The 26243-nt window shown below is 37.6% G+C and overlaps 1 protein-coding gene and 1 long non-coding RNA gene across 2 annotated transcripts; both read left to right on the top strand.

The window, feature by feature from the left end:
* The first annotated feature begins 6313 nt into the window (after positions 1-6313).
* On the top strand, positions 6314-14378 carry LOC110687475 (accelerated cell death 11-like). Its single transcript, XM_021864127.1, has 5 exons — positions 6314-6549; positions 7822-8049; positions 8186-8358; positions 13206-13351; positions 13997-14378. Exons 2-5 carry the CDS (start codon positions 7858-7860, stop codon positions 14101-14103), a joined length of 618 nt encoding a protein of 205 aa, XP_021719819.1. The 5' UTR covers positions 6314-6549; positions 7822-7857; the 3' UTR covers positions 14104-14378.
* A 9656-nt stretch (positions 14379-24034) lies between these two features.
* On the top strand, positions 24035-25330 carry LOC110687474. The gene is made up of 2 exons (XR_002504441.1): positions 24035-24288; positions 24932-25330. It is a non-coding gene; the product is annotated as an uncharacterized LOC110687474 (long non-coding RNA).
* Positions 25331-26243: the final 913 nt, after the last annotated feature.

The following is a 26243-nucleotide window of genomic DNA, read 5'->3' as shown; positions in this document are numbered from 1 at the left end:
GGGGATTTGTGTTTTGTTGGGTGTTGGAAAATGATTCAATTCCCATTAATGAGGTCTGCCCTTACTATTTATAGTAGGGGAGAGCTGTACCTCAATTAGGGTACAATGACACGTGTCGCAAAGGGATTGGGCCTTTGCTGATCGTTGCAAACTTGACACGTAGCAAGCCTTTATAGGGCCACGTGTCTTAGGGGTATTTTTACCCTAAACAACTTTGATGATGTCGTTTAAAGAGAAGACAAAAATTATTTTTGCTTAATCCATAATTACATAAAAAAAAAGTCAGGGAAAACAATAATGTACTCCGTAGTAAACATGTGTGCATAATCTTCCCTTTATAGTAAACGGTTTGTAAATGGTTCGGTTTATAAGCGGTTCAAATTTATAATAAATGGTTCTGTGCAAACAGGTTGCGGATTGTTAACGTTTCGGTGCAAACATTTTTAAACCCGATTTAAACGGTTTCGGGTTAGAAACGGTTCGGTTCTTATACAGTTTAACATTATTCAGTCGGTTAGGTTTCGAGTTTACTAAATTACGCATCGATTTTCGATTTTAAAAAATCGATTTAAATCGGTTTGGTTATCATTTGGGTCGGTTGGTTTCGGGCAGTTAAATGGTTTCGGTTTGAAATTTGATAGTGCTAATTAGAGGTGTCAAAAATTAATACTCCGTACTTCCTCCACTTTTTATTAGACTCGTCACTTTTTATATACGGAAGTTTCAATTTAGATGCATCACTTTTCCTTTTAAGTCAATAAAACCTCTCTATTTTTTCTCATCATTTTACATGGACCCTCTTTATTTTTTTTTCTCTATCTCTCTCTACTCCAAAAATTGCCTAGGAGTTCGCAATTTCAAAAGTGATGCATCTAATAGAAAACGGAGAAAGTATGATCAATCTGATTCGATTTTGAAAAAAGCCAGTTCAAATTTCGAGTTGTATAATAAACATAATAATTAAGCATAATTCATCTTTGAAATAGATCATATCCAACTTCCAACTTGACCTCATTAAACCCGATTTAGATCTATATCCGAATTGACACCTCAAAACTCGCTTGCATAATAATCATATATGTTCGTGAGCTAGGATAAGTTCACATCATTAATTGATCAATATATAATAGTATGAAATACTAATGAATATGCAATTTGAGTTACGTATGTCTTCACATTCCTTGTGGCCCTCTACTAATAATATGATCGATTAAAACATTCATAGTTTCAATGCATGCAAATGAATCATATCTATATACGGAGTAGTTCATATAGTATGAAAGGATCGGATTTTGTCTTTAAGGGACACAACAATGGAAATAATTATATGGGGCAGGACGTCAGGGACAACAGGGAGTGGGAAAGTTGTGTCCCAACTCTAACTCTAACTAACTACTCGTAGGAGCTTGCCAATACTCCCTATGTCCCTTATTTTTAACCCTATTTAACTTTTTACGGTTTTCAAGATACGTCTCTAAACGCATATATCTCCATTTCTACACGCGTAAAAATTATAAAAATTTGATATTAATAAACTATACAATGAGACAATTCTAACACACATGAATATATTATCACTTATAGATCAACGAGAATTCATGGTCAAAGTTTTAAAAATTTGACCCATATTTTTGCAATGGGGCAAAAATTAAGGGACGGAGGGAGTACTTTTTATATATGGAGTCATGGACTATGCAAGTGGTCTTTTTCCTTACCCACCATTATGTTTTGTGAGAGATTTATCTCAACTCATTATTGGACTTTTGTAATTAATTTCATAATTCTTGATTATTTACTTAATCTATCTTGAAAATGATTTTTTAGTAGATCATTAATACCTCAGATCAACCTCAAGCATTATTCCTACATTTGTTATATTTCGTACCTTAAATTTCGATCTCAGTCACAAGTCATTTTATCTCATGATCGATCTCATTCTCTTTTGTCCATTAGCAACTAAACATGTTGCTTGCAAACTTCATATGTCTTAAGATCAGTAATAATGTAATACGAGTTCGTTGTATTAAAATACATGAGTACGTATTTGATAAGGATTATTGTGATATCAAGCATATATTATTTGGATTAGGAACTCTGCTGGTTGGTGACTAATCCATCATGGTCCCAAATTGAAATCCTCCACGAACGCGTCTCTAAATTGTGTACTTTCCTTTTCCGATCCTATCTCGTGTGCTTAGGACTCATTAATAATTTACTATCGTTACAATCAAAGTAAGATAGCTATATGGCAGGATTCAACCCCGAATGTAATTTGGATAATACATGATAGATGACTTGTTAACACGACAGGATATGTACTTTCTTGTGAAGTAGGAGTGTTGCTTTTTCTAGGACATAGTGGTGTTCTCTGACGCATGACATGCATGTCTAATAATGTGCAGAGTGCATAACTAGGTAGTTTAACAAGTACTGCTACTGTAAACGAACTACTCCTTGTCTAATAAAACTATAATTAATGATTGTGAAGAAATATCAGATGATGATGATGATGATTGATATTGCATGGGGTTCTTTAATTTGAAGTTGGCATAGTATAAATGAATATGATAAATGGTCTGTAGATTTGGGGCTTGTGCAATTGGCAACTGATGAGTAATTTTTTGTTCTTTTGACAGGGATGAGTAAATTTAGGGTCCGTTTGGTAGGGTGTAAAACATTTTCAATGTAAAATGGTTTTCCATGAAAATCATTTTACAATGGAAAACTCATTTTTTTCAAAAAAGTTTTCCGTTGTTTGGTTGAATGGAAAATGATTTTCCATTTTAAGCATTTTCCATTGTTTGGTTGAACTGAAAATTCAATTGTGAGGGAAAATGTTTTCCTTCCACTTGTGATGGAAAATGTTTTTCTTCTAAACTGGGGGGAAAATGTTTTCAATAAGGTGGAAAATGATTTTTCACCCCAAGTTTTACATTTTAATGTTTTACACCAAACCAAACAATGTAAAATGGGAAAACACTTTTTAGTGAAAATGTTTTACGCCCTACCAAACAGAGCCTTAAGATATAATGAGTTAATGACATTAGAATGGGTCGTTGCATGGTGTTATTATTGGAGTATGAACTTACTCGAAACCAATGGCGGCCAATGGAGAATGTGCTAGAAAGTTGTCACACTAGACATGCATGCCTAAGAATTGGGGTTTTTAGAAAAAGATGCTGCATGAGGAATTGAAATTTGGGTCTACTTTGCCCAATTATTATGGAAATAGCTAGAACTAGGGGTGGTTATGGAGCAAGCTTAGGTATTTAGACATATGCATTAGCTAATTAAAGCTTGGCAAGCCCTGTGAACCCCACTTGCTAACGTGGATAGATCAATGCAAGATGGTTAGGCCAACTGTGCCTAGAAACCACCTGGTAAAGGTGTTAAAAACTGACCCAACCGGCCTAATTCGATCTAATCCGTAAAAACTCAATTTGGTTTTTGACTCGCATATGGACACAATAATTTAGTATGACCCACTTTAATTTGAAATACACTTGATTCGACCCGACTTTACCGAACTCGACCTAGGTACCCCGAATTGACACCTTATATACCTCTAGGTAAAACATTGAAACCATTGAATTGAGTTATATCTTTCTGTTAAGAGAGACAATAACCTTTAATTTTCTAAAGGGGATTACAATATTGTCCATGGTCATTTCAATTAATCATTGATGATTTATGAAAATATATGCTAAACAATCTTCTTTTAATTGTCTTTTATTGGACTATTTTGAGTCTTATAATCATTATGAACTAGATCATTGGATTGTTTAGTATGCTCCATTTTTATCCATTAAATAACATAAGTACTACATACTCATACTTTTTCACACGAAACTACCCCCTTCCCCAGCCCCTCCCTCGAAACCACCCTAAACCCCTATCCTCGATATCATTCGGTCATCCCCCTCCCTTTCCCCACCCTTAGCTTAAAAATGAATTTCAATGGTTTTAGTGGTTGAAAAAAAAAAAGAGAGAGAAATCTGGCCAAGGTAGGGAAGGGGAGGGGGGAGATGGGTTGATAGGAAAGGGGAAAAGGAGGAAGGAGGTGGGGAAATGAGATTGGCGAGGGTGAGAGGGTGGTGGAAATGGAGGAGAGAGAAAAGGTTAAGGGAAGGGAGGAGAGAAAAAAAAAAAAAAAAAACTTGTTCATCGGGCAGTCATTTAGGCCGAGAGAGCTTAGGTTTCTCTCAGTGATAAACAAATTTGTTTATCTCGATGGCAAAAGTTATAACTATATGTACATTCTAAAAATAAAAAATTAAAAAAAAAAGAAAAAAAAACTGGCCACCTTCCATTCATGGCTTCATTATCTTCTTCCTCCTTGCTCTAATCATGACAAATCCCAACACCTAATCATCATCTTCTTCTTCTTCCTTCTTAGATCCCCACCATTTCGGCGGCTTCGCCGCCAAATTAAACGAAAAACCCTAAGAAAAAATATATAAATTACGGGAATATGGTTAACTCTAAATGGTATGTGTTTGTCGTTTGCTTGTATAATTTCCCTCCTACATTGATTTCACCATTATTGATGGTGCTCGTGAGTTCATCTTTCTGTTTCTCCATTGAGGCTACTGTGAGCTCTCTAATTCTCCATTGAAGCTATTGTGAGCTCTCTGATTCTCCATTGAAGCTAATCCGAGCTTTCATTTGAAAATGACAAAAGTACCCATATTCTAGTGCGAGAAATGACGAAAAAAGCCATAAGATATAATTATATGTTTCTCATGGAGAGAAACTTGTACTCCCTCCGCCCCTTTTGATAGTTCTCATTTGGAATCTTGACACTATTTATAATGTGAGAGAATCTTCTAAATTACTCTTAATATATAAGACATATCATAGTCATGTTGAGTCTTATTTGATTCGTTTCGATGAATAGATTATTAACATTCAATTGTTATATTTTTTACTAATAAACAACTTACAATATTTATGGTCAAAGTATTGCATTGACAAACATGCAAGTCTAAGTGGGAACTATAAAAAGGGGCGGAGGGAGTATATCCCCATTTAGGCCTGATAAAGTGAAAATAAAACACATTTAAAGTTTATATAATTCCAAAATAATCAAATGAGGGATTTTAAAGTAATTGACTAAATTTGAGATTATTAAAATAAATTTTCATGTACTTATTAAGTGATAATTAAAGATATTAATCGTATTTTTTAGATCAAAGAAAATGAATATGTTGTATAAAAAAATTAAACACAAATTTTTATATGTCGCTGGTCACACAGTGTGGCCAATCACCATGAGGGTTACTTCGTTAGTGTTATAAGAGTTATTCGATCAGTTTTACAGGGTTACTTCATCAGTGTTATAAGGGTTACTCGATTTGTATTATAGGGGTTACTCGGTTAGTGTTATGGGGGTTGGGCTTGTTTAGTTCACATTATTTTTGTTTATCTGATCTGATTTGATCTGTTCTGGTCTGATATGATCTAATAATCTGATTGTCGAATTTGACCTTAAGTGTACAATAATTTATATAGAAAAAATATATCAAGTGGGGTCTTGTTAGATTCGTAATAATGTGTATTTTATTAATATGTAATTTTCATAATTTTTTTATTACGAAATTAAATATATTTAGTGATAAAAAACTGCATATAAAATGATAATCTGATCTGAACTTATTTTTTTTCGGAATAAGTAAAAATATGTTGAAATAAACAAAGCCTTACTTTTGTTCACACACCAGAAGATGTACTAAAAAAAAGAAAGGTTTTTTCACCATATACCCCTAAGTTTTTTGTTTATTCACCAAATACCCTTAAACTTTATTAAATTCATCATATACCCCCGAATTTTCACAAAAATACATCATATATCCTTGATGACTAATGATTGTTAACTTCGTAAGTCATTAGGGTTAATTATGACCCGAAACCACCCTTAATACATTCTTCTATCTCCAAAACCACCCATATTCCTTTTTCCCACCCTTAAAACCACCCTAAATTTCCTTTTTCATCCTCAAAATCAATCATACATATATGCTTATGGAGATTTGGAGTGGTTTTGGGGGTTGGAAAAAGGAGATGAGTGGTTTCGGGATGAGGGGAGAGATCTAAAGTGATTTCGATGCATAATTAATTAAATTCCACTCATCTTGTTGTCATTAGTGGTATACGGTAAATTTTTGTAACAATTCAGGAGTATATGGTGAATAAACAAAAAAACTTTAAAATATATGATGAATAAAAAAAAAAACTCAGGGTATATGGTGAAAAACCTGAATAAAAAAACTTACGCATTCGTCAAAAAAAAAAAAATAAAAAAATAAAATAAAAAACAATAGTAAAAATAACGCTAACTAAAAAGGAAAATTACAACCGACGTTTGAATTTTGGTTAAAAAATAAAAATTCCCCCTTTCCAACCACCTAAATACCGCATTACTTAATTGTGATTCTCTCTCTTCCCCTGATCTCAAACTTCGCCGATTCGCCATCATCGCCATCAAAATCTACCTTTCGACACTCCATTTCTTTGGCCTCAACTCTGAGCTTCCTTTCATTATCCAATTTGGTATTATTCTTTTTAATATTTTTTTTTGGATAATATTCATTCCATTTTCATTTTTTATTTTAATTTATTTTTTGCTTCACTAATTAACCTGTCTTGATTCTCAAACTCAAAAGGGTTTGTAGTTTGTAAGATTATTTGTTGAAATGTACAAGTTACTGTAACTGTGGGGTTCTTTGTTTTGGTTGTTTGAACTTGAAAAGTCTATCTTTCAGAGTTGAGGAATTTATGGATTTCAGATTGATGATCATGCAGTAGTGGAATATAATGGGATTTCTTACTCCAATGATAATATAATGAAATAATAATTGAAGAAACCCTAATTTGATTTCAGAAGGTGATTGATGACAGACATAGAATTATATAAGTGTGAATACTTTATCTTGTTTTATACAAGTATAATTATTTAGTTAAGTATAAGTATTTAAGATTCTTATGTTCACATTGTACACTTTGCCTGTGTATTCTGCAATACATTATATCTTCTATTAGGTGCTATTCTCATAATCTTGCAATTGTATTTTATCTTGTTATTGGAAACTTTTACTTCGTGCTTTTCCGATATTTTGTTTACATAAGGCCATTAGGGATTCCAGTGAGGTTTCCGTGATTACATCATAGTGTTGGATGGTTTTCACGCTTAAGCGGTTGATTTGTGAAAGCCATTTTGCCCTACATCTACGAAGTGATGAGGGAAGGTTATTGAATGCATTTGTTGTTTGAAGTTACGTAATTTTTTTCCCACCAAAATTTATGCTTTTCTGATTATAGGGTTTGTAGTGGAATCTCCAAAATTTCACCATTTGGGCATATGGTACTTTGCATAGCTTTCATGTGTAATGCCATTGATATGTGGAAGTTGCTTAGCAATCTTTTTCTTGAGAATGGTCATCGTATAGGAATCTATAGTATAATGATTGTAACAAAGTGATAAAGTTTTGTTTAAATGGATATGTAACTGACTGACTGTATCTACTTAAAATTGCAATAGTTTCCCATGTTCTGATCTTTGCGAAGACTGACTCCATAAAAAGAGCTGGTTGGGGGGGGGGGGGACCAAACAACAAAAATGTTCTTGCTTGGAAGTGGTGTGGCTACTTTAACATAACAACAACAATTTCAACCTACCTATATGGAAAAAAATGGTGCAAATGTGATGGGATTTAGTGTCTTCACTCCCTTGCTACTGTATGTTATTTTTTTACTGCAATCATACTGCTTAAGGCATTCGATTCCTGCAATTTTGAGTACCTTTATTTTTATCATGTTCTGCAGATTTTAGAGTGATCTGCAGGGGTGAATTTAGGTAGAATGACAGAGGATGGGGGAGAAAAGCCATTGAAGAAGATTGCTGAAGCATTCAATGATCTTGCTACCACTGTTAATTCTCAGGACTCTGATCTTAAGGTTGCCCCATTTTCCCATGCTTGTTCCCTTGTCTCGCCATTGTTTGGTTGTTTGGGGATAGCTTTTAAGTTTGCAGAGATGGACTATGTTGCCAAGGTAAGCCAATACTCTCTAGCCTCTCCTATTATTAATCACCTCATTTCCCCCACTTGTGATAGGAAGGCTTTGGATTTAATTTAAAATGTCTGAACTTTATTAGTTGGTGATATTAATCGTACATGGATTTGCGTAGGTTAATGATCTTGTTGAGGCCTCAAACTCGATTACGACATTACAAGAATTGATTGATCAAGATATACAGGCAAAAACAGTGCGAAAACAAGGCAGCCATACTAGAAATCTTTTGAAAGTAAAGCGTGGGCTAGACATGGTTAAAGTACTTTTTGAGCAAATTATTGCAACTGAGTATGTTTTTTTTTTTCTTCCCCTTTAATGGCCTCTCTCTGTTTCTACATATAAATATGGCTATTGGCTTATTCATTAATTTTTATCTTTAAATGCTATGTCTATAAATATTTGCTCTTGTTTGTTTGAGATTATTGCTTATGTGTACGTAGAGCTGTCAAAAGGTGACTCGACCCAAGATGACTAGACGTGACAAACTCATGCTAACCATCTATTTGTCCTGTCATGAATCCAACCTTGTCAGCTGAAAATTTGATATTATACGCGAATTGTGAAACAAAAATGTTTGGTGCTTTTTGTATCTGACCTTAGTATTTTGATTATTTTTTGTATAAGTGAAGGCATTTTCCATCATTGTTATCATTGTTGGCATATTCAAGATCAAGTAGAGCTGATGGAATCCTTCTTTTTGTTCTTCTCCCCTTAACATATTGCTTATTATGCAAGGGCTTGTTGAGCTTTTCTTGTACATATGGTCAAGAAGAATGTAGTCTGTTGGTAATCTTGGTATGGTTTATCAATTCCTTTGAATTTGTGCAGGTTAGTTTGAGGTTCCTGCTTTTGCCTTTTGCTTTGTCTTTTTAATTTAGGGGTGGGGATGATGTAGTGAAAACTTTGTTTCTTCCCCTTTCTTTTGATGGCTTACTTGATTAAACACGTGTCGATATGCATGCTACTGGGAATTTTATGACTTACCAATGACTTTGTGATGCTTGTTAGTTGAAACTGTTGCTACTCTAGTTTACTGATGCAGTTGGGCAGAAATTTCGGAATTAGGACTACTGGTTATTAATCAAGTGGGAAGTTTTGAATTATTTTGTGAAAGGGTAGCTGCTGACTTTTGCAAATTTATATTTATTTAGCATTTTGATTGCTTTGTTGGGTACAAAGAGAATCAATGAACATAAAATATGTCCTAAGGCTGTGATTGTGGTGTTTTAAGAAGAGACAATAGCTATTGATGCATCATCCTTTTAAACAAAGTGGAAAGAATGTTTCGAGATAAAATAGTTCTTGGGCATTAAAATCTTATAAAAGGTTTGAGTAGTCTTGTTTTCTTTGGTTTTGAGTAACATTGTTTAAATGTGTTCAATAGTAAATTCTCAAGAATTAAGTTTTGAGATTTCTGTAATTTGTATTTGCTACTTTGGTCTTTGTTACCCTTCATGTCTGTAATGGCATATTGGCATGAGTTATGGCGGGTCTGTTTTCTCTATACCTTGATTGGACGTAATAAAGATTCTTCTAATGCCCCAACTGAGAAGAAGATTGGTTAGTATCATTTGTCTTCTGTCCTTGGTTTGAAGGAGATTTTGGAGATTGTCAGGCATACAACCACTTGCTCTTGAACTTTGTATTTATGATGGCTGTTCTTATTAGCTGTCAGGCCAAAGGCCAGTTTTTCTATGACTTTGGGAAGGAGGAGAAAATTTTGAAATTCCATAGGCTCCGTTTGTTTTGGTGGAAAACATTTTTCTTGAAAGTGATTTTCCTTCATTTCCCGTCTTCCTTTATGTATAAGAAAGGGTGGAAAGCAATTTTCCTATAGGTGGGGTTTTTTAAGAGAAGGAAAACTGTTTTTTTAAGGAGGGTATGCTCTATTTTTCTCTTTACTCCTCACTTCCCTATCTCTCCTCTATCCTTCCCCTCCCTTTTATGCACTTCCATTTTTCTCAAGGCCAAGACAAAGCATTCACAAGGCTTCAAGACATGATAACATAGGGTGAGCTAAGGCATGAATGAGATGGTTTCGAGAACCAAGTAGGCCTTCCCAGGGCTCTTTGGAACTTCAAGAATAATCACGATGCATAATCTTGTTGGGATTTAAAATGTTTTCTAGAAGCCTAATTTGAAGGCTTTAATACACGAAATTGGACTAATGTGTTGAAAAATCTTAAGATTGTAGAGGAAACATTTTAGGGTCGTATAATGTTGTTAGGAATCATTTGAAGTTATTAGTCGGTCACATAAAAGCCCGTGGTGGTCTTGAGTCATTTAGAGGATGCGTATACATAAACGGTTAAATTGACTATTTAAAGGTAAAGTGGATAGTTCCAACCATCCAAATGGCCTCGTGGTGTTTATGGGAAAGAATTTCATCCTCTTATCTTTCCGAGTTTAAATAGGTAATAAAATTGTTTAAAAGTAAAGGCATACATGAAATTAGATGAATTTCAAAAGTTTCGAGACTCGGTGTCGAAACTATTAGGATTGCAGGGGATGCATCCCGAGGTCATATAATATTTTTTAAAGCTGTATATGATCATTAGTTGGTCACGTAAAGGCTCGTGGTGGCCTTGAGTTAATTAGCACCTGCATTGAAAAATCTCTTAGTATTCACTAGGTTTTTCTTGTAATCTTTGTCATACAAGTTTTAGGGTATATTTAGCAACTTAACCCACACTTTCAAGTCCATGTGTCATAGCTGTGGAAGTGGGACAGAAGATTGGACAATTTAATGAGATCGGATCTGCTTTGGGAAATCATGGAGCTAAGTATGTTGGGTGGAGGCTCTAATTTTACTGGATTTCTTGTTATGTGAAAACTATGACTCACTACCATTTTCGAGTCTTTCCTTCATGTGCTTTGCTATTCCTGTCAGAGTTTAAAGGAATTAGTTGTCTTAAATTTTTTTGCTGTTGTTTTGATGACAACCTGTCTGCCAGCTGTGTGCACTTTTTGTTCTGTATTTTTATACACATAAATTGGAATTTATACTGGGTTTGGGTATGTGATGTTACAAGAGTGAATAAGAATGTGTTATTGTCTACTTTATCACATCATCTTTTTGGAAAGTGTAACTGGTAGCTAATTGGCTAGTGGATGAGTTTGTAGCTAAAGGTTGAAGGAAAAGCACATCATGTCTGGGGGAGGACCGGAGGAGTAACATATTGCTCAGAAGTTGGTGGATGCGTTAGATGGAAATGATGAAGGATCATGCTAAGAGCACATCCGCTCCATAAGCATTGGAATGAAAAAGTAATGGTTCTGTATGGCTTAGGCTGTTGGTCAAATCTTTTGTTGTACTTCTACGTCAAATTATGATGGTCTGGTGCTTTAGAAAATTTGTTTTATCCTAACCTCTATTTAATTAGTGGTGGGTGTGGTGTTACATAATGTGTAACTATGGGTAGTAAGGAAATATACCTCCAATTTTAATAAAGAAACAAATCCAATGTCTTATATTCATTTTTATAAGCAACTGGCTTTGCTAAATTTAGTCAATGATGTCATTGGAGAGGATTTCAACTTGAGTAATGGAGTGATGCTGACTTAAACAACATTTTGTTGCTTCTTTTCCATGTTGCAGATTTGGGTTGTAGAAATTTTGTCATTGTAGTTTGGGTGGGTTGTTCGCAAGAAAATAGGTGTGGCAGACATTGTAGACAAACTAAGGGACAATTTCCTGCGTTGGTTTGGGCATGTAAGACGGAGACCCTAGGGTGCACCGGTTCAAAGAGTTGAAGAGTGGGAACATGGAGGGGTTAAACGAGAGAGAGGCAGACCGAAAATGACTTGGTTGGAAGGAGTTGTGAAGGATATGAAGTATATGGATTTGCATGAGGATGAAGCATTGGATCGTAAGGGATGGAGGAGGAAGATTTATGTCGATGACTACACGAAATAATCAAATTTGGTTCATGTAGCTGACCCCACTTATGGGATTAAGGCTTTGATTGATAGTTTGGGTGGGTTGTGAAGAGCCTGTCTTTTGTTTTTTACTAACCTCACAAACCCTATGTTCATTCAAATTATAGCACAGTGTGATTTTTATTTTGATGGTCATCGTTAGGCTTATGATTAACTTTGCTAGGTCTAATGTCATGGAGTGAATGTTGACTATAGAACCATTTGTTGGCTTTCTTCCATTTGTGGGAGTGCTTTTACGTGGTTAAAGCTTGAAGGTTAGTCCAGTGAGAGTGTTAGGTTTTTGGCTGTGAGAATCATGAAAAATATGCTAGTAATTTGGATTGATGGTATAGCAATATAGCCTGTTTTTACAAATTTTAGTGAATCTCATAGTCCTCTGAATTGCAGAACACTATGTTGTACAAGGTGATGAAGACTTGCAAGAAATTGTTCCCGCTTTAAAGATTTGACTTGTTTTTTATTATTTGCTCCAGCTGTGGATGATTGTTTCCTTTTTAAACAACACAATTTTAAGATAATTCATTGACTTGTTCTGCCTGTTAATGAGGCTAATTCTTTCAAGTTTCAATCCAGTATCTTTGCGGCTTTGCCAACTAATAATCCTCTCAGAATGTTGAAGAAGTTTAGTTTCTTTGAACTATTACATGTTGAGATAGCAAACAGCTCAATTTTTTTGGGCAGAAGAATTTGTTTATGAGAACAGTAATCCATTAATCCTCCAAAGCTTTATATGTGGTCTGGCCGTTTACAAGTTGAACAAATGGATTGAGTACAAGAACTATTATGGTCTATTAGTTGGCGTACTGGTGGTTTGGATTAATTTTGGCTGAAGTTTTGAATAGGGAAGTAGTCAATAGTTTGACTATGGGCCTGTATCTAGTGTTTTGGCTATAGCTTGTAATTAGTTGCTGGCTTGGCAGTCATTTTGTTTACATAGAATGACCATGGAATGAAGAACGTAGATTCATTCATTGAATGGCTTGTTCAGCCAGTTACACTGATAACTTGATCTTCTGCTGAATTTGTAAGTTTTGTCGGTCTCTTCATGTCATGTTTGCGATTTCTGCTTAATTTTTCACATGATATTTTAGCTTCTATTTCTTCTTTCAATAGTTATGAAATGGAAATATGATCTAGGCTGAGCATAATTTTGTTGGAATATGAATAACTGAAACAGTCTGTCTTTATATCTTCAGGGGAAATTCTTTGAAGGATGCTGCTTCTAATTCTTACACCCAAGTCTTTGCTCCATATCATGGATGGGCTATTAGAAAAGCTGTTGGTGCAGGGATGTATGCGTTGCCTACTAGGCCGCAGTTGATGAAGAAGCTGAATGAGGATGGTGGGTGCACCTTTGTCATTAGTTTTACTTGACTAATACATTCATATTGTGATTCATGTGCATGGAAGTAATGGATTAGTGAATGCTTAGTAATTATGTCTGATCCCCATTCTCTAGAATAGATCCCCTTAAAATATTCCCTTGTTGAAATGATTTGCTTCAAAGTGAATTCTTTTAGAAGAAAATATGGGCTCTAAAATCTTAGAGAGATCTTGTGTCTTGGATGAGTTTCAGTAGGATGTGTGTGTGTGTGTGTGAGAGAGAGAGAGAGAGAGGTGGGGGGGTGGGCTAGCATCCATATAGCTAAACTGTATGTTCGATGAAATAAATTTAGGATTCAAATATTATGTTGAAGTTGTGTAATTAGTCATTTGCTTTATATTGGTCGTTTGAAGCTCTCTGGCCTGATTTTTGTCTCACCTGAGCCGAATGCTTCTCAGAACTCACAGTGACATGCTCTCCTAGTCCTATGTATCAATTTATTGCCATCTCATAGTAGTTTAGTATCAGTTTGGCGTATTCTATTTAATATGCATGTGCCCTTGCTTTTTAAAGTAAGAGGAACATTTTAAGGAACTTGTATGTTGTATTGTCTAGTTTGTTATCAGATGCTTATATTCTACTTGTTTATTGGTTTCTTTACAGAGGACTCTGCCCGCATCCAAATGCAAAGCTACATTACTTCTTCGGATGCTGTGATTGGATACATTGACAAGTTGTTCCTCTCGAAGGAACTAGGTATAGATTGGTGAATTGTTGGAGGAATTCATTGTATGAACAATAGGCTAAATATGCTCTTAGAATGTACTATGTTTATTGTTTACGACAGTGTAAATAAGCGTAAGCTGAGTACTCTCATTCAAGCTGGTAGGACTAATGAGGGTTGCTATAGGCCTCTGTAACTATTTAATGCTCGCTTGCTATAAATGTTGCCGAATGGCCATAGGTGACCCTATAATCTTCCTTGACAACTCGAGATGTTTTCGAGCTCTTTTCATTGGAAAAAAAAAAAATGATAACAGTACAAGTTCTTTGCTCAAGTTGAACCGAAAATCCAAGTTTTCAAAATCATAATTGGCTAGCTGGTCAAGCAAAATATAAATATGTTTTTTAATATAAAATTAGGTTAAATCCCGTGCAATGCACGAGTATTAAATAATTATAATGACAATATAATATTTAAAAGAATATAAATATAATGAACTGATTCACTAGGTATTAAAATGCATGAAATATATTAAAACAATAAAAACATACAATATGAGATAAAGTATTTAAATACTCGTATGTAATATTTTAAAGAAATTTTTTTTTGAAGGGAAAATTTTTAATAGTGTTTTGCAAAAGTGTCCTCCTAGATTCGCTTTTAGTATTATGTAATAGATAGATTATTACATGTTCACCCTACAAATCTATTGTATTTCCAATATACTTCTTTCAATATTGTTCTTTGCTGTAAGTTTGTATATTAGACATGAATCTCAAAGATAGCTTGAGCTTGAACTAGAACTAATTTGTTTTATTATGTTTATGAACTAATAAGTTCATTACTCCATAATATAACTTTTTCAAAAATTTCAATATTTAACTTTTTGAATGAGCTTATTCTTGGATTTCAATTTAAATTTTATATGGCTTTGTATAGTTATTACGATGGTTTGTCCCTTGTGGTTCATTTTCACTCTGTATAATTTTTTTATTTTTTATTTATTTATTTATTTATTTTTTTTTGTTTGTTTGTTCTATTAAGATCTTCGTCTTAATTTGCATAATCGACTAATTTTCTTACAAACTAGAATTTCACCAAAAGTAAAAAAGATAAACTTGAAGAAAATTTCGGATAAGTGTCAGCTATAATCTTTGTATATTAATGGAATGGTTGATTTTTTCCTTTTGTGGTGGTTGATTATTGAGAAAATTTCCTAGATTGGGGTAAATTAAGATCAATTCAATTGATGTCACAAAATTTCCAACTAATCCAATGCATAACGAACATAATCGATATAAACTTGGTTAAATATTGTTTGGGTCCAATTTAGTCCAATTGGGTTTAGGAATTAAAAGCCCAAGGTCAAGGTTCATCTCTCCAGTTGTGCTAAAGTCAAAGATCAGTCCTCAAGGCAAGCCAATTGGGCTAAGGCCCAACTTCTTCATGTATGAAGAGGTATAAAAGCCATCAATATTACATTTGTACATTCATTCAAGCAAAACCTCAAGCAACTAATTCTCTTGCATAGTGTTCTCTTTCTACACACTGTACTGACTTTAGCATCGGAGGGGCCTTCCTCGGCAACACCTCCGAGGCTAGTTTACGTGTGTTTACTGTGCAGGAAACCTTCGGCCCAACATTACTTGGACCGAATCTAGTCTTCTTCGTTTCATCGGCCCTTCGGCAAGGTCCCATTGTTTTCACCCGAAACAATTTGGCGTCGTCTGTGGGGAAGACTTTCAAAAATCTTTAAGCCAAATTTCTAACCTAGATCATCTTGCAATTATCTTAGTAGCAATGGCTAAGAACCGCAAGAGCAAAGGCCTCCGTCAAGGAGCGGGCGAAAAGCCTAAAACCCATACACCATCACCCTCGCCGGACCGGAACTCTCCCAAGGGTGCCAGCTCGGGGGAGGATCATACAGGGAAGATTCCCTTTCTCCCGTAATTCATGACTCTCATCATAGGCCGAGTCACTCTCAGTCTAGCAGGGGTGAGTCCGATCATAGGACACATTCAGTGCCCCAAAGCCAACCATCGACTGTGCGCCCTCATTCCCATACTCAGCCGAGGACCCCTTTGACGGGGCCCAGCTCGGAGGAGGTGGCAAGAGCGCTGGCAGTGCTCATGGAGGCGATGAGGGCACAAAATATGCCACCACCTCGTGATCGAACTCCTCCGCATACCCGGCATCAGCGGAGGAAGCTAGACCATGATGGTGGGAAGCTTCCTTCCTTCCGGGAACTTGAAGAGTGGGAAGAGGATACCTGGAAAAATGAAAAAGAGAGGAAAAAGAACCCTCAACTTTTAAAAGGATCCTCATCCTCCCGACCAGAAACGCATAAGAGCAGCAGCTCAGCTTCTCGGCCAGAATCTACTCACTGAGAACCTGAGACTGTTCGCCGAAGCGTCCTCGACCGACTCGGCGGCAAGGAACCGAGCGTGCGCAGTCGCCTCTCGTTCCCTGCGGCCGAGGCCCAGACTTCCCAGCCAGGGACGAAAACCACTCCTACCTCTCTAAGAGGGCGGAGCGCGGTCCCTTCGGCCAGGAACAAGGGCAAGGCCGTTATGCTACCCGCCAGTTCGCCATTCGAGCAATGGATATTGGAAGAGCACGTGCCCACGGTTAAAATATCGTCGCACATCACATATGACGGGACCTCGGATCCGAAGGACCACGTGGCCTCATATGAGACTCATATGCATCTTTGCCCCAGATCCGAAGCGACTTGGTGCAAATATTTCCCAACCACTCTCAAGGGGGTCGCGCAAGCGTGGATCTCCAAGGGAGTAAAGCAAGGCTCCATAACAGGGTGGGATGATCTGTCCTCCAAATTTAGGAGCAAGTTTTCCACGGCAAACCGCCGAGAGAAGACTACTGCAGAACTCATGAGTCTGCAACAGGGGGAAACCGAAAGCCTCCGAGACTATCTGACCCGTTTCAGTAACGAGTCATCCAGCGTCTCTCAGCTGGACCAGGGGCTAGCCGTTTTTGCAATGCAGAATGGCCTTCAGGCCGGGAAGTTCCTAGACTTCATGGTCATGCATACCCCGCAGACCTTGGAGGAAGATCTGAATGCCTCGGATAAGTTCATCCGAGCCGAAGAATGGAACAAAGCGAAAACCCAACCTCAATTCGGGGGAGGGAAACAAAGACAAATACCCTTGTCTGAAGGCCAAGGCCATAAGGCAATGGGAAAGTCAAAGGCCTCGGAGTAATCTTCGGCCAGCGACCCGAAGAAGGAAAAATCTGCCTCATGCACAGGCAGATACGAGTCCTACACTCCGCTCTCTCTTCCACGCGCCAAAATTTACAGCGTGACGAAGGAGGAGCAGAGTTACCGAAAGCCGAGACCACTCCCAGAGTGGTATCAGCGAAAAAATAAAAATCAGTGGTGCGAGTTCCATGAGTCTCCGAGACACAACACTGAGGAGTGTATCCAACTGAAGGACCAGATAGAGGACATGGTCCGGAAGGGATACTTGAAAAAATACATCGCGGATCACCGCGAGAAAAAAGAGTCCGAGAAGTCAGCAAAGGACTCTCGGCAAGACCTCGACTTCCCCCGGAAGAACAGTAAAAAGCCGGAGGGGAAATTCTCTCCGATCAATGTTATCTCGGGAGGAATATGCTCTCGAAGGGAGCACAAGTGACACCTTAGGGCTTTGACTCACCAGGTGAACAACGCTGACATTCAGTCTCCCCAATCGCCGGTGCCGAACATGACGTTCACAGCCGCCGACTGCCGGGGGATAACGTTCCCTCACGAGGATCCGTTGGTGATCATCGCCACGGTGGCCAACCACGACGTCAGTAAGGTCCTTGTTGACGGTGGCAGCGGAGCAAACATTCTGTTCCGAAAGGCCTACAATCAAATCAAGCTGAAGCCCAAGCACCTTACGCCGGTACCCTACCCGGTATCTGGGTTCAACGGGGCTTCAACTTATCCAGATGGGAAGGTGACACTTCCTATCACCATCGGCAGCGATGAGGCAGCCAGGAACGTCATGATTGAATTTTTGGTCATTGACGCTCCTTTAGTGTACAACGTGATTTTGGGGAGACCCATAATTCATGAGATCCAAGGGGCCGTCTCAACTTATCATCAGCTGATGATTTACGTCTCAGACGCCGGCTTCCCCGAAAGGATACAGGGCAACCAAAAGGACGCCCGAAGGTGCAACTACCTCAAGCCATCCAGTAGTTGCCCAGATGACGACAAGGATGAGGAGGAGAAAGAAAAAGAAAGAGAGCCAAGCACAAAAAAGCCGAAAGGCCTAAGTGCTTCGGCCCAAGGATCTAAACCCAGAGGTAAAGGGCCCGAAAGGGAAAAGGCTAGCTCTTTAGCTGAACAGCAAGACTCAGAGAGCCAGCCGAAGAACAAAAAGACTGGGACACCTGCTGACATAGGCAACATGCCAGATTATGAAGAGTCCAGTCCATCAGCAATGGACATGGACCAACAGACTGAAACAGTTGAGTTGGCCGAAGGAGACGTTGAGAAATGTGTAACAATCGGGATGGACCTTGATCCGAACACCCGTTGTGAACTTATTCAGCTCCTTCGGGACAACAGAGATGTGTTTGCTTTCTCGGCAGCTGATATGCCCGGGATAAGTTCAGACCTCATCTCCTATAAGCTTAATGTTGACCCGACGTGTCGACCAGTTAAGCAAAAGAAGCGGAATTACTCCGCCAATAAGAACCGAGACATCGCAGCCGAGGTCAAAAAATTATTGGAGGCAGGATTCATCGAACCTTGCCAATATCCAGAATGGCTGGCAAATGTGGTGATGGTTCAGAAGGCCAATGGTACCTGGAGGATGTGTGTTGACTTCACGGACCTAAATAAGGCTTGTCCGAAGGATTTCTATCCCTTGCCGAGGATCGATCAGCTAGTCGATTCGACAAGTGGCCATGCCTTGCTTAGTTTCATGGACGCATTCTCGGGGTATCATCAGATCTTCATGCACCCCGACGATCGAGCAAAGACAACATTCGTCACGAACGCTGGGGTGTACAATTACAAAATGATGCCCTTCGGATTGAAAAATGCGGGGGCAACCTATCAAAGGCTGGTGGATCAAGTTTTTGCCGATCAAAAGGGCAGAAACATGGAAGTCTATGTCGACGATTCGATCGTCAAAAGCAAAAAACATGAGGACCATGTTAAGGACCTGGCTGAAACTTTCGCCACCTTAAGAAAGCATCAAATGAAGCTGAATCCGAAGAAGTGTGTCTTCGGCGTGAAGTCAGGGAAATTCCTTGGGTTCATAGTCAGCAAAAGGAGGATTGATGCCAATCCCTCCAAATTCAAAGCAGCGCTCGACCTTCCTGAGCCGAAAACAAAGCGGGATGTTCAACGGCTCACCGGAAGAATGGAAGCCCTCTCGAGGTTCATTTCCAGAGCTTCGGATAAGGGGTTACCTTTCTTCAAAGCCCTGAAACTCCCGAAAAAAAAAGAGCTCGTTTGGGAGGAAGAGCAAAAAGACGCCTTTAAACAGCTTCGGGAGCATCTGGCTCAACTCCCAACGCTGGCTAGCCCAGCAGAAGGAGAAACTTTGTACCTGTATGTGGCCGTTAGCCCAGCCACCATCAACGCAGTACTGCTGAAGGAAGAAAGTAAAAGTCAGCAACCGATCTACTTTGTCAGTCATACACTGACGAATGCCGAGACTCGCTACCCTCTACTCGAGAAAGTCGCTTTCGCGGTAGTAGTAGCTGCTCGGAAGCTGAGGCCCTATTTTGATTGCCATCAGATAGTGATCTTAACTGATCAGCCGTTGGAAAAAGTTCTCGGCAAGGTTGAAAAATCTGGTAGGCTAGCCAAGTGGGCTTTTGAGCTCACCGAATTCAGCATCAGCTACCGTCCGAGGGCTGCCATTAAGGCTCAAGCTCTAGCGGATTTCTTGACCGAATGCTCATACCAAGAAGCGCTAGACAATGAAAAGAAATTCTGGACCGTGTTTACGGATGGATCTTCCACAGAAAACGGTTCGGGGGCAGGAGTAGTGATAACTTCTCCCGAAGGCAAATCCTTTGAGTATGCACTAAAATTTTCTTTTAAAGCCTCAAACAACGAAGCCGAATATGAGGCAGCAATCGCCGGCCTAGAATTGTGCATCTCCCTGGAAGCCGATCATGTCTGCCTGAAAACAGACTCTCAGCTAGTTGCAAATCAGATTAGCGGCAGCTACGAGGCCAAAGAGCCCTCCATGATAGCTTATATTGCCAAGACCAAGTCAGTCATTGCAGAGCTGAAAACTTTTGAGGTTCAGCTGATCCCAAGGGGTCAGAATACTCAAGCCGATGCACTCTCCAAACTTGCCAGTTCATCTCTTACCGAGCTGAACAGATCTGTATATGTAGAAGTGCGTCGAGAGAGAAGTGTCGACGAAGCACCTGAAGTGTGCTGCGCTGACCCAGAGCCTAGTTGGATGGACCCCATCCTAGCTTTCAAGCTTCGGGGAGAAACTCCCGAAGATAAAGCTTTGGCCTCCAAGATTGGTTAGTATCATTTGTCTTCTGTCCTTGGTTTGAAGGAGATTTTGGAGATTGTCAGGCATACAACCACTTGCTCTTGAACTTTGTATTTATGATGGCTGTTCTTATTAGCTGTCAGGCCAAAGGCCAGTTTTTCTATGACTTTGGGAAGGAGGAGAAAATTTTGAAATTCCATAGGCTCCGTTTGTTTTGGTGGAAAACATTTTTCTTGAAAGTGATTTTCCTTCATTTCCCGTCTTCCTTTATGTATAAGAAAGGGTGGAAAGCAATTTTCCTATAGGTGGGGTTTTTTAAGAGAAGGAAAACTGTTTTTTTAAGGAGGGTATGCTCTATTTTTCTCTTTACTCCTCACTTCCCTATCTCTCCTCTATCCTTCCCCTCCCTTTTATGCACTTCCATTTTTCTCAAGGCCAAGACAAAGCATTCACAAGGCTTCAAGACATGATAACATAGGGTGAGCTAAGGCATGAATGAGATGGTTTCGAGAACCAAGTAGGCCTTCCCAGGGCTCTTTGGAACTTCAAGAATAATCACGATGCATAATCTTGTTGGGATTTAAAATGTTTTCTAGAAGCCTAATTTGAAGGCTTTAATACACGAAATTGGACTAATGTGTTGAAAAATCTTAAGATTGTAGAGGAAACATTTTAGGGTCGTATAATGTTGTTAGGAATCATTTGAAGTTATTAGTCGGTCACATAAAAGCCCGTGGTGGTCTTGAGTCATTTAGAGGATGCGTATACATAAACGGTTAAATTGACTATTTAAAGGTAAAGTGGATAGTTCCAACCATCCAAATGGCCTCGTGGTGTTTATGGGAAAGAATTTCATCCTCTTATCTTTCCGAGTTTAAATAGGTAATAAAATTGTTTAAAAGTAAAGGCATACATGAAATTAGATGAATTTCAAAAGTTTCGAGACTCGGTGTCGAAACTATTAGGATTGCAAGGGATGCATCCCGAGGTCATATAATATTTTTTAAAGCTGTATATGATCATTAGTTGGTCACGTAAAGGCTCGTGGTGGCCTTGAGTTAATTAGCACCTGCATTGAAAAATCTCTTAGTATTCACTAGGTTTTTCTTGTAATCTTTGTCATACAAGTTTTAGGGTATATTTAGCAACTTAACCCACACTTTCAAGTCCATGTGTCATAGCTGTGGAAGTGGGACAGAAGATTGGACAATTTAATGAGATCGGATCTGCTTTGGGAAATCATGGAGCTAAGTATGTTGGGTGGAGGCTCTAATTTTACTGGATTTCTTGTTATGTGAAAACTATGACTCACTACCATTTTCGAGTCTTTCCTTCATGTGCTTTGCTATTCCTGTCAGAGTTTAAAGGAATTAGTTGTCTTAAATTTTTTTGCTGTTGTTTTGATGACAACCTGTCTGCCAGCTGTGTGCACTTTTTGTTCTGTATTTTTATACACATAAATTGGAATTTATACTGGGTTTGGGTATGTGATGTTACAAGAGTGAATAAGAATGTGTTATTGTCTACTTTATCACATCATCTTTTTGGAAAGTGTAACTGGTAGCTAATTGGCTAGTGGATGAGTTTGTAGCTAAAGGTTGAAGGAAAAGCACATCATGTCTGGGGGAGGACCGGAGGAGTAACATATTGCTCAGAAGTTGGTGGATGCGTTAGATGGAAATGATGAAGGATCATGCTAAGAGCACATCCGCTCCATAAGCATTGGAATGAAAAAGTAATGGTTCTGTATGGCTTAGGCTGTTGGTCAAATCTTTTGTTGTACTTCTACGTCAAATTATGATGGTCTGGTGCTTTAGAAAATTTGTTTTATCCTAACCTCTATTTAATTAGTGGTGGGTGTGGTGTTACATAATGTGTAACTATGGGTAGTAAGGAAATATACCTCCAATTTTAATAAAGAAACAAATCCAATGTCTTATATTCATTTTTATAAGCAACTGGCTTTGCTAAATTTAGTCAATGATGTCATTGGAGAGGATTTCAACTTGAGTAATGGAGTGATGCTGACTTAAACAACATTTTGTTGCTTCTTTTCCATGTTGCAGATTTGGGTTGTAGAAATTTTGTCATTGTAGTTTGGGTGGGTTGTTCGCAAGAAAATAGGTGTGGCAGACATTGTAGACAAACTAAGGGACAATTTCCTGCGTTGGTTTGGGCATGTAAGACGGAGACCCTAGGGTGCACCGGTTCAAAGAGTTGAAGAGTGGGAACATGGAGGGGTTAAACGAGAGAGAGGCAGACCGAAAATGACTTGGTTGGAAGGAGTTGTGAAGGATATGAAGTATATGGATTTGCATGAGGATGAAGCATTGGATCGTAAGGGATGGAGGAGGAAGATTTATGTCGATGACTAAACGAAATAATCAAATTTGGTTCATGTAGCTGACCCCACTTATGGGATTAAGGCTTTGATTGATAGTTTGGGTGGGTTGTGAAGAGCCTGTCTTTTGTTTTTTACTAACCTCACAAACCCTATGTTCATTCAAATTATAGCACAGTGTGATTTTTATTTTGATGGTCATCGTTAGGCTTATGATTAACTTTGCTAGGTCTAATGTCATGGAGTGAATGTTGACTATAGAACCATTTGTTGGCTTTCTTCCATTTGTGGGAGTGCTTTTACGTGGTTAAAGCTTGAAGGTTAGTCCAGTGAGAGTGTTAGGTTTTTGGCTGTGAGAATCATGAAAAATATGCTAGTAATTTGGATTGATGGTATAGCAATATAGCCTGTTTTTACAAATTTTAGTGAATCTCATAGTCCTCTGAATTGCAGAACACTATGTTGTACAAGGTGATGAAGACTTGCAAGAAATTGTTCCCGCTTTAAAGATTTGACTTGTTTTTTATTATTTGCTCCAGCTGTGGATGATTGTTTCCTTTTTAAACAACACAATTTTAAGATAATTCATTGACTTGTTCTGCCTGTTAATGAGGCTAATTCTTTCAAGTTTCAATCCAGTATCTTTGCGGCTTTGCCAACTAATAATCCTCTCAGAATGTTGAAGAAGTTTAGTTTCTTTGAACTATTACATGTTGAGATAGCAAACAGCTCAATTTTTTTGGGCAGAAGAATTTGTTTATGAGAACAGTAATCCATTAATCCTCCAAAGCTTTATATGTGGTCTGGCCGTTTACAAGTTGAACAAATGGATTGAGTACAAGAACTATTATGGTCTATTAGTTGGCGTACTGGTGGTTTGGATTAATTTTGGCTGAAGTTTTGAATAGGGAAGTAGTCAATAGTTTGACTATGGGCCTGTATCTAGTGTTTTGGCTATAGCTTGTAATTAGTTGCTGGCTTGGCAGTCATTTTGTTTACATAGAATGACCATGGAATGAAGAACGTAGATTCATTCATTGAATGGCTTGTTCAGCCAGTTACACTGATAACTTGATCTTCTGCTGAATTTGTAAGTTTTGTCGGTCTCTTCATGTCATGTTTGCGATTTCTGCTTAATTTTTCACATGATATTTTAGCTTCTATTTCTTCTTTCAATAGTTATGAAATGGAAATATGATCTAGGCTGAGCATAATTTTGTTGGAATATGAATAACTGAAACAGTCTGTCTTTATATCTTCAGGGGAAATTCTTTGAAGGATGCTGCTTCTAATTCTTACACCCAAGTCTTTGCTCCATATCATGGATGGGCTATTAGAAAAGCTGTTGGTGCAGGGATGTATGCGTTGCCTACTAGGCCGCAGTTGATGAAGAAGCTGAATGAGGATGGTGGGTGCACCTTTGTCATTAGTTTTACTTGACTAATACATTCATATTGTGATTCATGTGCATGGAAGTAATGGATTAGTGAATGCTTAGTAATTATGTCTGATCCCCATTCTCTAGAATAGATCCCCTTAAAATATTCCCTTGTTGAAATGATTTGCTTCAAAGTGAATTCTTTTAGAAGAAAATATGGGCTCTAAAATCTTAGAGAGATCTTGTGTCTTGGATGAGTTTCAGTAGGATGTGTGTGTGTGTGTGAGAGAGAGAGAGAGAGAGGTGGGGGGGTGGGCTAGCATCCATATAGCTAAACTGTATGTTCGATGAAATAAATTTAGGATTCAAATATTATGTTGAAGTTGTGTAATTAGTCATTTGCTTTATATTGGTCGTTTGAAGCTCTCTGGCCTGATTTTTGTCTCACCTGAGCCGAATGCTTCTCAGAACTCACAGTGACATGCTCTCCTAGTCCTATGTATCAATTTATTGCCATCTCATAGTAGTTTAGTATCAGTTTGGCGTATTCTATTTAATATGCATGTGCCCTTGCTTTTTAAAGTAAGAGGAACATTTTAAGGAACTTGTATGTTGTATTGTCTAGTTTGTTATCAGATGCTTATATTCTACTTGTTTATTGGTTTCTTTACAGAGGACTCTGCCCGCATCCAAATGCAAAGCTACATTACTTCTTCGGATGCTGTGATTGGATACATTGACAAGTTGTTCCTCTCGAAGGAACTAGGTATAGATTGGTGAATTGTTGGAGGAATTCATTGTATGAACAATAGGCTAAATATGCTCTTAGAATGTACTATGTTTATTGTTTACGACAGTGTAAATAAGCGTAAGCTGAGTACTCTCATTCAAGCTGGTAGGACTAATGAGGGTTGCTATAGGCCTCTGTAACTATTTAATGCTCGCTTGCTATAAATGTTGCCGAATGGCCATAGGTGACCCTATAATCTTCCTTGACAACTCGAGATGTTTTCGAGCTCTTTTCATTGGAAAAAAAAAAATGATAACAGTACAAGTTCTTTGCTCAAGTTGAACCGAAAATCCAAGTTTTCAAAATCATAATTGGCTAGCTGGTCAAGCAAAATATAAATATGTTTTTTAATATAAAATTAGGTTAAATCCCGTGCAATGCACGAGTATTAAATAATTATAATGACAATATAATATTTAAAAGAATATAAATATAATGAACTGATTCACTAGGTATTAAAATGCATGAAATATATTAAAACAATAAAAACATACAATATGAGATAAAGTATTTAAATACTCGTATGTAATATTTTAAAGAAATTTTTTTTTGAAGGGAAAATTTTTAATAGTGTTTTGCAAAAGTGTCCTCCTAGATTCGCTTTTAGTATTATGTAATAGATAGATTATTACATGTTCACCCTACAAATCTATTGTATTTCCAATATACTTCTTTCAATATTGTTCTTTGCTGTAAGTTTGTATATTAGACATGAATCTCAAAGATAGCTTGAGCTTGAACTAGAACTAATTTGTTTTATTATGTTTATGAACTAATAAGTTCATTACTCCATAATATAACTTTTTCAAAAATTTCAATATTTAACTTTTTGAATGAGCTTATTCTTGGATTTCAATTTAAATTTTATATGGCTTTGTATAGTTATTACGATGGTTTGTCCCTTGTGGTTCATTTTCACTCTGTATAATTTTTTTATTTTTTATTTATTTATTTATTTATTTTTTTTTGTTTGTTTGTTCTATTAAGATCTTCGTCTTAATTTGCATAATCGACTAATTTTCTTACAAACTAGAATTTCACCAAAAGTAAAAAAGATAAACTTGAAGAAAATTTCGGATAAGTGTCAGCTATAATCTTTGTATATTAATGGAATGGTTGATTTTTTCCTTTTGTGGTGGTTGATTATTGAGAAAATTTCCTAGATTGGGGTAAATTAAGATCAATTCAATTGATG

Source organism: Chenopodium quinoa, unplaced genomic scaffold (genome assembly GCF_001683475.1).
Source record: "Chenopodium quinoa cultivar QQ74 unplaced genomic scaffold, ASM168347v1, whole genome shotgun sequence".
NCBI classification, from domain to species: Eukaryota; Viridiplantae; Streptophyta; class Magnoliopsida; order Caryophyllales; family Amaranthaceae; genus Chenopodium; species Chenopodium quinoa.
This window is presented reverse-complemented; position numbering and strand designations above follow the sequence as displayed.